The sequence below is a fragment of the Mycetomoellerius zeteki genome, unplaced genomic scaffold (genome assembly GCF_001594055.1).
Source record: "Mycetomoellerius zeteki isolate Tzet28-1 unplaced genomic scaffold, Tzet1.0 scaffold725, whole genome shotgun sequence".
Lineage (NCBI taxonomy): Eukaryota > Metazoa > Arthropoda > Insecta > Hymenoptera > Formicidae > Mycetomoellerius > Mycetomoellerius zeteki.
Window position 1 is genome coordinate 21,369 of NW_017257748.1, and position 9,971 is coordinate 31,339.

Consider the following 9,971-nt stretch of genomic DNA (forward strand, 5'->3'; position numbering starts at 1 on the left):
GCGATTTTTTTCTGTTCAATCGAGTCAAAAAACCACTACTAAGAGATAATGGAAAAATCGAAGACGGCTCTGATGGCTATACCGACAATAGAGTTCCAGAAATGTTTTCGAAAGCTGGATCAAGCGCTGGCATAAGTGCGTTGCAGTTGATGGGGAATACTTTGAAGGGGACAATATCACTTTTGATGAATAAACTTGTATTTTGAATTTTCTGAATGAATTCCAGGAACTTTTTGATCAAGGTATATGTTGCATATTATTGTATGATCTTAATTCGGAAATGATAATAGACAAATTATATTTAAAATTATATTTAAAATTCGAAGTACGATGCGAGATATATTATATAAATAATATTAATATGTGGTAATGAACATTTTAAAAAGTAATATGTTTGATATTAATATTTCAAGTTAATAAATTTGCTATTAATACAATGAAAAAAATTTTCTTTTTTCACAACGTGATTTATATACATTTGTCTCTTTCTATAATAAAAGTAATTACCTCTTCGCTATCGCCTGATATTTTCCAGGCTTCCTCCTCCTCTTTCGTCTTTCCATTGCCATTCTAACTCGCACAACCTGCTAGCAAATAAATTATCAAATTCTATGAATAATATTTGATTGTAAATCATATAGAGCCGGTTGTTCCATCTTCGAATGAACTATGGTGGTAATTTATCTAATGAACATAAGACAGAGCGAAAGAGAGAACGAAAGTGAGAGCAAAAGAGTGAGTAAACTAAAATTTATCGAAAGATGAAATACCCCAGCCATAATGTTATATTAAACATTAATTATTGTTAACGAAAAGATATTAAACATTATAAATATTTTATTAAATATTTAAAGTCTTGAAAAATGCAAACTACTTTATAGACTTTTTTTTTACGATCTATATAAAATATAAAATGACGCATAGAATTTGATTGTCGCACAGATAAACGATTTAATTCTGGTGACAAGCAATAAATAAATTCTAATAACATGTTCACCTTTACGCTGTCGTCCGATGCTTCTCAAGCCTTCTCTTTTCTCGTCACCCTGTTAACTGGCTCGTACAACCTGAGAGCAAATAAATTATCAAATTCTATGAATATTTGATTATAAATCACACAGGGCTGATTGTTCCACCTTCGGGTGAACTATGTGGATACTAATTTATCTAATGGATATAAGAAAGAGCAAGAGAGAGAGAGAGAGAGAGAGAATGAAAATGAAAACGAGAATGAATAAGCTGAAATTTATTAAAAAGTAGAACAATTCAGTCATAATGTTACACTAAGTATTAATTATTGTTAACGAAAAGATATTAAATATTATAAATATTTTATTAAATATTTAAAGTCTTAAAAAATCCAAACTACTTCATACGCATTTTTTTACAATTTATAAAATATGAAATGGCACACAAAATGCCATCATTACATAAATAAACGATTATTCAATTCTAAGTAATAAGCAATAGTAATTACCTATCCACCTTTCCGCTATCGTCCGATGCTTCCCAGGTCTCCTACTTCTCTCGCGTCGCCATTCATTAGCTTACACAACCTGCTCGCAAAAACGGGACCGATTACGAATACGCTCGCATTAATCATTATACTATAATAACCACACTCCTGATATTGGTCTTACGTGAGGCACATTTTGGAATACCGCGAAAAAAACGAAGGAATTGAATAGATGCTCGCAGCTCGTGTATTATTAACGCGACGGGAAGGAGTCCAAAATGGCGAATCAACTACACAAATCGCGCGAGTAACTTCACGCGTTAACGCCAACTTCACGCGTCAACGGCGACTATCATCCCTCTTGCGCGTTTTCACCGCTTATGTAATAAATTTCTCTAAATAGTAAATAAAAGATTTCGTAGCTATTATTATCTCATTTATTACAACATGACTGAATCAAAATCAAAAGTGGATATCCTCTGCGGAATGCAATATCCGAAAGTATAATGATCGTTTGTTTTACCCAATAGCAGAATAAAAAGTAATAATGACGTCAAAAGAATGTCAAAATGGCTCAAAAGTAATTATTGAAAGTCACTTTTCTATCAGTCATGTTTCATTTTAATTTTCATGTTATCGTAACCTGAGGCCTGTTCTTTTTAACTGAGCTTCTTGCATTGTTTATTTTTCCTTTTTTCTGTCTAAATTCTTTGGAGTGGAATCTCATTCTAAAGAGTAAAAATTTAGATTCTTGAAAAAATTCAATTTTCAATCTTTAAGAGTGAGAATTTACTTTTCAGAGTGACACTCGCTCTAAAAGTTTTAGAGAGTTTCTTTCCACGTTGAAGAGGAAAAGAAAAAAAGATAAACTGTGCAAGAAGTTCGATCAGCTAAAAAGAACAATCTTTATTGTCCTGCTTGGGTACTGCTCGTTCACAATGTAATGAATCTCGAGGGACAATTATCGTGCGGTACATAGAGCCACGATCGAATTTTGCCATTTCACGAACAGAACCGCGCTTCACCAGCCGCCTATACTATAAAATGCTAATAAATACGAGTAAATGACGATTACGCTTACCGATTAAATGATTAAATGCGTCGCGACGTTACTCGGCTCGAGATCAATCCACCCCGTACTACTAGCTAACTTCGACAACGGATGACGAGAGAGTTCGAAAATAGCGGCAACTTTATCCAATACAACGTGTACGACGCGAGTCAAACTAACTCCTTAAGGTACATTTTCACGTACCGCTCAAGTTGGTCATTTCAGCGATAAAAAGGATCGCATGATCAAAATTGATGTTGATATTTGGCAATTTTGACCACGTGATGCTTTTGTCGCTGAAATAGTCAGTTTAATGCAGGGTCTACAATAGAAGTCGTAGCAGTCGAATATGAGAAGAATAATCAACTGTGATTGGTCAATTTTCTACGACTTAAGACCCTACGACCACTACGACTTCTATTTTAGACCTCGCATAAGTGACCATGAAAATGCAATATATACTTTGACAGGGATGCGATTATTCAATTGCAAACGCTCATATCGGGTGTATTCATTTATCCCGTTCACACACTGTAAGCATTATTTCATCCTTGTTGATTATCGAATATTAAACAAGAACAGATGATGCTTACAAATGCAAAGCGCCAAAGCGAACGCATCTATCATTTTCCATCGGAAAAATTAAGTGCAACACTGATACAATTAAGTGCAAATCGGTTTACATAGTTTCGGTGTTAATAAATAATTTAATATTTTTTAAGTTACGAGATTATTAAGACAACAAAGAGATATAATTAAAAGAGCTAAATTATTTATTAACAATGAAAACATGTGAATTGATTTACACTCAATTAATTGTATTCTCAGTGTACGCTATATAGTTTTTCCAGTGGAAAAACGCTATAAATTCGTTCATATGATATATTTTGAAAATACAAAATTCCGAGATATACATATATATTATTAAAAAAATAATTTGTATATTAAATGATCTTCATATCACAATTGTATTACGAAACACGTATTTGATCTATTCTTTTCAAGTTCACTTCTTAGTTTCTTACACTGTTCATCATTCCTCCTTTTCTTTCTAATGCAGAGGAAAAAAGAGAAAAAATAAACGAATGCATAAAGATACCTTTCATGCTGACGCTCGATGCTCATTTTCGACGTCAAAATAGGTCACGTAATCAAAATTGACGCTTGACATTCGTCAATTTCTATCACGTTACGCCGAAAATAAGTGTCAAACGTCAGCATGAAAAGGCACCTTTAATTCAGCTGAACAGAACAGACCACTTTATCATGAATTTATAACGTAAATTATCGATATATCGTCGTAGATAATTATTGATAAAAAATATACTAATCAATATTTTCTATATCATCAAATGTTGGTATTTTGAGGATTTTTATCGCCAAAAATATACACATCAATATATATACGCAATGTACGTATGATATACGTTGCGTGTCACGTCAAATCAATTATGTAGTGTGTTGTGTTTATACACCCATGTTACGGATAGTTATTGATTCAATTGAATGAAAATAAGAATTTAGATATCGATAAAATTTTTTAATGATAACTGATTTGCCTTTTGTAAATTAATAAATTAAAAAAAAAAAATGTTTGAAACAAAAAAGTTCGATTCGGAGTACAAAGCGCTGAAATGCGGGTAAGTGTGAGGTTAGGAAATCTTGAGTGTATGGTTTTGGTATTAGATAAAAGATAACTATTTCTTTTATATTCTAGAGAACATCATCATGTTATTCTTCAAGAATACAATGACATTGTTGAAGAACTTAAACGGGAGTTGGAAACATGCAAAGTAAGCTTCTTATTTATCATTATGATTGTCTGTTTAACGGTAATAAATATGATGTTTTTTCTTCCAATTGTATTCTATTCTTAAATAAATTACGTTCCTAGATAAAATACAGAAGTCATATGATATTAGAAGAACATCATAATAACTCTATTTATCACAATAAAAATGATAAAATCATGATGTCCTGATAGTTGATTTATGTATTTTATCACTGCTATTCTGTAACTCTTAACGACAATGTTGGTATTGTTGCATTATTATGCAATATAATACTCTCTAAAATGTTGAGTAGAAGCTTACTCTAAAGAATGAAAATTATCTTGAAAAATAATGACTTAATTTTCAATCTTTAAAAGTAGGATTTCAAAGTAAGATTCATTCTAAAAGTTTTAGAAAGTATAAGATTAGAAAGATATGATATAAAAGTTATGCAACAATGTGATACTGTTGTTAAGAGTTATAAAATAGGGATCTTGGATAGCAGCAATTCTATATGTGACACATATATCTTTTACAGACGGAACAAACCGGCATTCGTTCCGAGCTACAAGCTTTGTACGTTGAGAATAAAAATAGTAGTGATGCCATACGTGATTATATTTCACATGCTCACTCAGAGCAATGTGGCAACGAAGATGTGCACAATAAAATGGTCATGAATTTGAAAGAGCATATTGCAGCACTACAAATGGAGAAGGATTTTGCAGTCCAATTATACCAGATGTCAATGAAAGCTGTGGACACTTTAGAGCAAGAACTAAAAACTCGTCCAGTGGACAACAGCAATGCCATGTTTTATGAAGAGCAATTGAAAAACATCAGACAATCATATTCAGAAGCTATAAAAGCTTTAGAGAGTAAATTACTTCAGGCTAAGGAAAATTTTGCAAAGCATCAGTCAACATGGATGTCGAATAAAGAGACGATAGAAGCTCTAAAGCGGGAAAAACAGGAAATAGCAACAAGACTTCAGGAACTTCAACAAGACTCTCAACAGAAAGGTCGGTGATTTATGTAGTTTAATTTAATTCGAGGTATAAAAGAGAGAGATAGTATGTCAGTAATTTTATTTAAAAGACAGGAATAGTCAGCAGAAGATACAATCGTTAACAGAAGAATTATCTGCCGTGAAAGCAGAGATACGGATCATAAATCATTTAAAGTCAGATTTAGAGAAGAGACTGAACGAGAGTAGAAGAGATGTCAGTAATATTATGGCGAAGTACGAAGAAACAAAGTGCAAGATGGCCGAAGCCCTTGATCTAGTAGAATCTGCTGTAAAAGAGAGGGACTTCGTACTTCAAAGAGAGGCTCAAATTGCAGAACAGAACGCCAGGTTGGAAACTCGATTGACCTCCATTGCTGAGGAACACGCCGTTAAGATGCGAGAAGAGATTGCTAGATTGAAAGATGCTCATGAGCACAACGTGAAGCAATATTTGTCAGAGATCAAACAGCTGAAAGTAGAATTGCGTGATAAGGTGACGCAATTGAATCGATCGCAAAAAGAGAGTAGATTGGCAGAGGAGGAATTAGAGAAGATGCGTCGAGATTCTGAGGATTTATTGGAAAAATCGGCTGCAAAGATTCTGACCTTCGAACAAGCATTGAAACAGACGGACTCCAAGTTGGAGGCTTGTAACGAAATATGCAAGAGACAATATAATTTAGAGATGCAGCAGCTACGAGAAAAGATTGTTAGTTTGGAAGAGAAATTAGTAACTTCGAATGAGAAACTAAAGCAACTTCAACAACAGAACTCTGTGGATATACGAGATCGCATTAAGTTGGCCGATGAAAGGACGAAGGACGCGATCGATCGCTATGTTAATTTGGAAGGCCAATTAGTCAAAGCTACAGATGATAAGGAATCCCTGGCGACAAAATTAAAATCGCTACAATCGACTTTCGACCGCGAGATACATAAGAGAGATTACGAGCGATACTCATTGGAAACTAAGATCCGTGAATTAGAAGCAAATCTTTTGAAAGAGAATTACGTAACAGAGGATAAATCAGGCATTAATATTTCTCCTATGCAAGTCTCGCAACATAGAGCAGATACAAGCAAACATACTTTGGATATAAGGTAAATAATTTTATTATATACATTTTAATACATATATGTTATACAGCCTTGGTCAAAGTATAAGGCACCTCCACAAATTGACGTAAACGTTTTATATTTAACGAAAAATAAAAATTTTAAAAGTTTTATTAAAAAATATGATTTTTGTAAATAATTAATATTTTGTTAATTCTTCTTTGACTTTTATTGTCACCTTTTTCAAGAAAATGCAATAAATTTATACATATGGCCAAAGCTGTACTTACATAAAATAAATAACTTTCACTTTGGATACTTGTCTATGTTTTCCAGATTTGAAAATATGGATTTCAATTGGCAGTCTCTATTAACTGAGCAATTGAATAAACAACAAGAACATTTTGACAAGAAAATAAGAGAGATGACGCAGCATGTAACAATTCATCAAAAATTAAGCAGAAGGTAAAAAAATCTGTTTAAATGTGTCACTATCTAAAATCTGGCTAAATGATCAAAATTTGATTTGATTTGATTTTAAGATGGAGAGATGAAGCAAAATCTTTGACAGCACAATTTCAAGTAAAGTCTAAAGAATTACGTGGGAAAATTAGTTCATTACGGAAAGAGAATGCCGAACTACACAAAGCACTTTGCAAACAGCAATTTACTCAATTTAAAACAGATACTATTCAACCAAGGTTTGTATAAAATCTTAGAGAAATTGAGTCGTTTCAAAATGGCATCTTCTTTTTACTTATATTTCTTTCTTTTATGATTTTAGTTATATACAAGGATCCGAGACTAGGTGACAATGTCCTATACTTATAAGTATAAAACGATCGCAACACATCTCAGATACTGTAAATATTACAGAGCGATTGGCTTTATGGACCAAAGAGATACAAACCTTAACAAGCAACGTTAATTCTTTCTTTAAATTATTTCCTATTTGATAACACTGATATTGTTATAACACCGAGTTCATTCTTTGGAAACAATGCAAGCTGTGAATAAACTAGGAAACCAATACAACGTCTCATCTTTCGCTTGCTTATCCAGCCAGGCTAGTCCTTCTTTCATCATGTGATCTAAAGCCTTTTGTGCTCTGTCCTCCTCCCATCTCAATTCTTTACACAGAATAGACTTGGAGACATAGGCGTTTGTGGACAAGCTAGCTTGACTCAATACTGCAGTATGGTCCATGCTGAGTTCACCAGGTATCGACTGCACCAAGTGCTTTCCCCTGCCAATGGGAACTACGGAGAAGCCATTCCCAAATATTCTCAACTTCTTTGCAGCAGCTAGCAGATCTTCGTTGGTGATCTCCTGATGCTCCTTTCTACGTCCTCTGGCCTGAATCAAACGCGTTCTCAGCTCGTCTAGCGATATCAGACCACCGTTCTTGTAGTTCGTTGCCATGCAGACCTCAACGATTTGGACAGCCAGCTCGTAGTAAAAGTCGCCGATACCCAGCACCGACCAGAAACCTTTGCCAGATGCCAAAGGGTCCACGCCAATCGAGGCGCACATCTCCGTGAACTGACGTCGGAAATATGCGTTCTTCTTGATCTCATTCTTGTACTTTGAAGCGAACTCCTCGAGATTCACGCGAAACGTCTCCATGTGCTTGGTCATTTGCTCGAATTGGTTTTCCTGGATTTCCGTGCCCTTGTCCCGATACTTTTCCTGCTCCAGCTTCTGCTTTTGTATCGCACCTATTCCCGCCTTTCGTCTCATCTTTTCCTGACGTTTCTCCGATTGTCAAACTCAAATTCGGCTCCTCGATACTGATTTCGTTGTATAAGACAGGTTACACATGGCGAGCTTTGCTTTCAAAATGTCGAGCATGTCTCTCTCTCTAATATTCGCGAGTGAACGACGGTGGATCCATCGTGCGACACTATAAAATAACTAACCACAAACGCACGAACGAGCCAATGTGGCGGAATACGCACATGTCTTCCACTTGTTGAGTGTTGTAACGCAACGCGAGAACACGATCAGATTCGAGCCCGATCTGAACACGATGCTACTGAGTAGCATGATTGGGTAGGCGCGAAACGCGACGCGATGATCGCGGGAACGAGCCGTAATGACAGATGATGTTCACGAGGCTTGGCGCGGCACGTGCCAGCATGAAACGAACGACGAAACTTATTAGCTCGGAAAAGAAAAAGCAAAGAATATCCAAAGAAGTGAATATTCCACTTCTGAAAAATAACTGGCTGCAAGGCCTGTAAGACAGGGACGATCTAGGTTACGGAACCGTGGAAAGTTTGCCAGGAAGAAATCGGGAAATAACCGTCGAATAGTCCGGTTCAACGACGGACACGGACGTCGAGGAGAACTTAATGCAGTTGGCGATAACAGGATATACCTGGAGAAAACGGCATCGAGCAGTAAGCTGGGAACACTGAGAACGCACTTTATTAATACAACCGAGAATTAACACGCGTGTTCAGAATGAACGCCGCCAAGAAACTCGTTCGTGTTTCCCGCCAGTCCCGCCACAGCCGGGACCGCAAGCACGGAGGTGGCGTGACGTTCGCATAACTCTCCAATCAGGAGAGAGTTAGGGTAAAGCCACAATAGAAGGAATAAGGAATTAGGAATAAGGAATAAAGATTTCAACCTATCAGATATTGGATACATCGGCATACACGGTTTCTGATAGGTTGGAATCGTTATTCCTTATTCCTAATTCCATATTCCTTTTATTGTGGCACCTTTATGTGAGATCTACAATAGAAATCGTAGCGGTCGTAGCGTCTTATGGCTGCTGCACACTGGACGCGGAAACGCTTACCGCGCGGCAAAATACGACACGGTAGCCAATAAACTTACAGCTCCTGACATGTTCATTGGTTACCGCGTCGCATTTTGACGAGCGATAAGCATTTCCGCGTCCAGTGTACAGGAGCCAATAGAATTATTGGTTAGTGTGACAACTTTCACTGCGCAGTAAGCGTTGCCGCGTTCCCCGAACGCATCTAATGGGCGCATTCAGCGGATTCAACAGTTAAGTGGGCGCTCGCTGTTATTGGTGTATTCTTTTAGCTCATCCAATCAAAATTTTAGATCTAGAAGAATACATCAATAGCAGCGAGCGATCACTGCTGAGTCCGCTGAATGCAGCCATTGGGCGAGTTCAAGAAGACAAAACGGCTAGGCATGTTTACCGAGCGATTGAATATGATTGGTTGGATCAATAAGTAACAACCAATTATGTTCATTTGCTTGGCGAGCCGCTTTGGCTACGTTTACCGTACATTTAGGCCGCGGCCTATACAATAGATGTCCTTGTTTATCTTGTAGGTCAAACAAAGACACTTATCGTATAGGTCGCGGACTAAGCGCACGGTGTAAACGTAGCCTTTGTCAACTTGAACGCGCCCATTGACTCTGTTCTTCTCACATGTACACTTTCTGTACCTTTAGCTGTACCTTTTTCCTGCACTTTTTTTATATTGATGATAAAATAGTGAGTGCGGATGAGTTAAGAAAACATTTGTTTTTGTTTGCCTACATCTTTGAGCAGCAAAAATGATAGATGACGTCAGTTTTCTGGGTCCCGAAACTCTCGGAGGCTCCATTGGCTGCGTTCAGCAGAGAAAGCAGCTTTGC

General features: G+C 36.4%; 2 protein-coding genes and 1 long non-coding RNA gene across 3 annotated transcripts; 1 reads left to right on the top strand and 2 right to left on the bottom strand.

The window, feature by feature from the left end:
• Positions 1-509: 509 nt before the first annotated feature.
• Positions 510-1,616, bottom strand: LOC108729311 (uncharacterized). Its single transcript, XR_001936921.1, has 3 exons — positions 1,478-1,616; positions 998-1,067; positions 510-584 (listed from the first exon to the last, which is right to left on the bottom strand). It is a non-coding gene; the product is annotated as an uncharacterized lncRNA (long non-coding RNA).
• A 2,341-nt stretch (positions 1,617-3,957) lies between these two features.
• LOC108729312 (intracellular protein transport protein USO1) lies at positions 3,958-7,210 on the top strand. Its single transcript, XM_018458374.1, has 7 exons — positions 3,958-4,147; positions 4,225-4,300; positions 4,818-5,301; positions 5,378-6,389; positions 6,681-6,809; positions 6,887-7,045; positions 7,129-7,210. Exons 1-7 carry the CDS (start codon positions 4,098-4,100, stop codon positions 7,154-7,156), a joined length of 1,938 nt encoding a protein of 645 aa, XP_018313876.1. The 5' UTR covers positions 3,958-4,097; the 3' UTR covers positions 7,157-7,210.
• Positions 7,211-7,320: 110 nt separating this feature from the next.
• lsn (vacuolar-sorting protein SNF8) lies at positions 7,321-8,410 on the bottom strand. Its single transcript, XM_018458375.1, has one exon. It carries the CDS (start codon positions 8,082-8,084, stop codon positions 7,329-7,331), a length of 756 nt encoding a protein of 251 aa, XP_018313877.1. The 5' UTR covers positions 8,085-8,410; the 3' UTR covers positions 7,321-7,328.
• Between the last annotated feature and the right edge of the window lie 1,561 nt (positions 8,411-9,971).

Coding starts and splice junctions, on each gene's coding strand:
- lsn (XM_018458375.1), bottom strand. CDS start 8,084: ATGAGACGAAAGGCGGGAATAGGTGCGATACAAAAGCAGAAGCTGGAG.
- LOC108729312 (XM_018458374.1), top strand. CDS start 4,098: ATGTTTGAAACAAAAAAGTTCGATTCGGAGTACAAAGCGCTGAAATGC. Junction 4,301..4,817: donor GGGAGTTGGAAACATGCAAA/GTAAGCTTCTTA, acceptor TATCTTTTACAG/ACGGAACAAACCGGCATTCG. Junction 5,302..5,377: donor ACAAGACTCTCAACAGAAAG/GTCGGTGATTTA, acceptor TTTATTTAAAAG/ACAGGAATAGTCAGCAGAAG.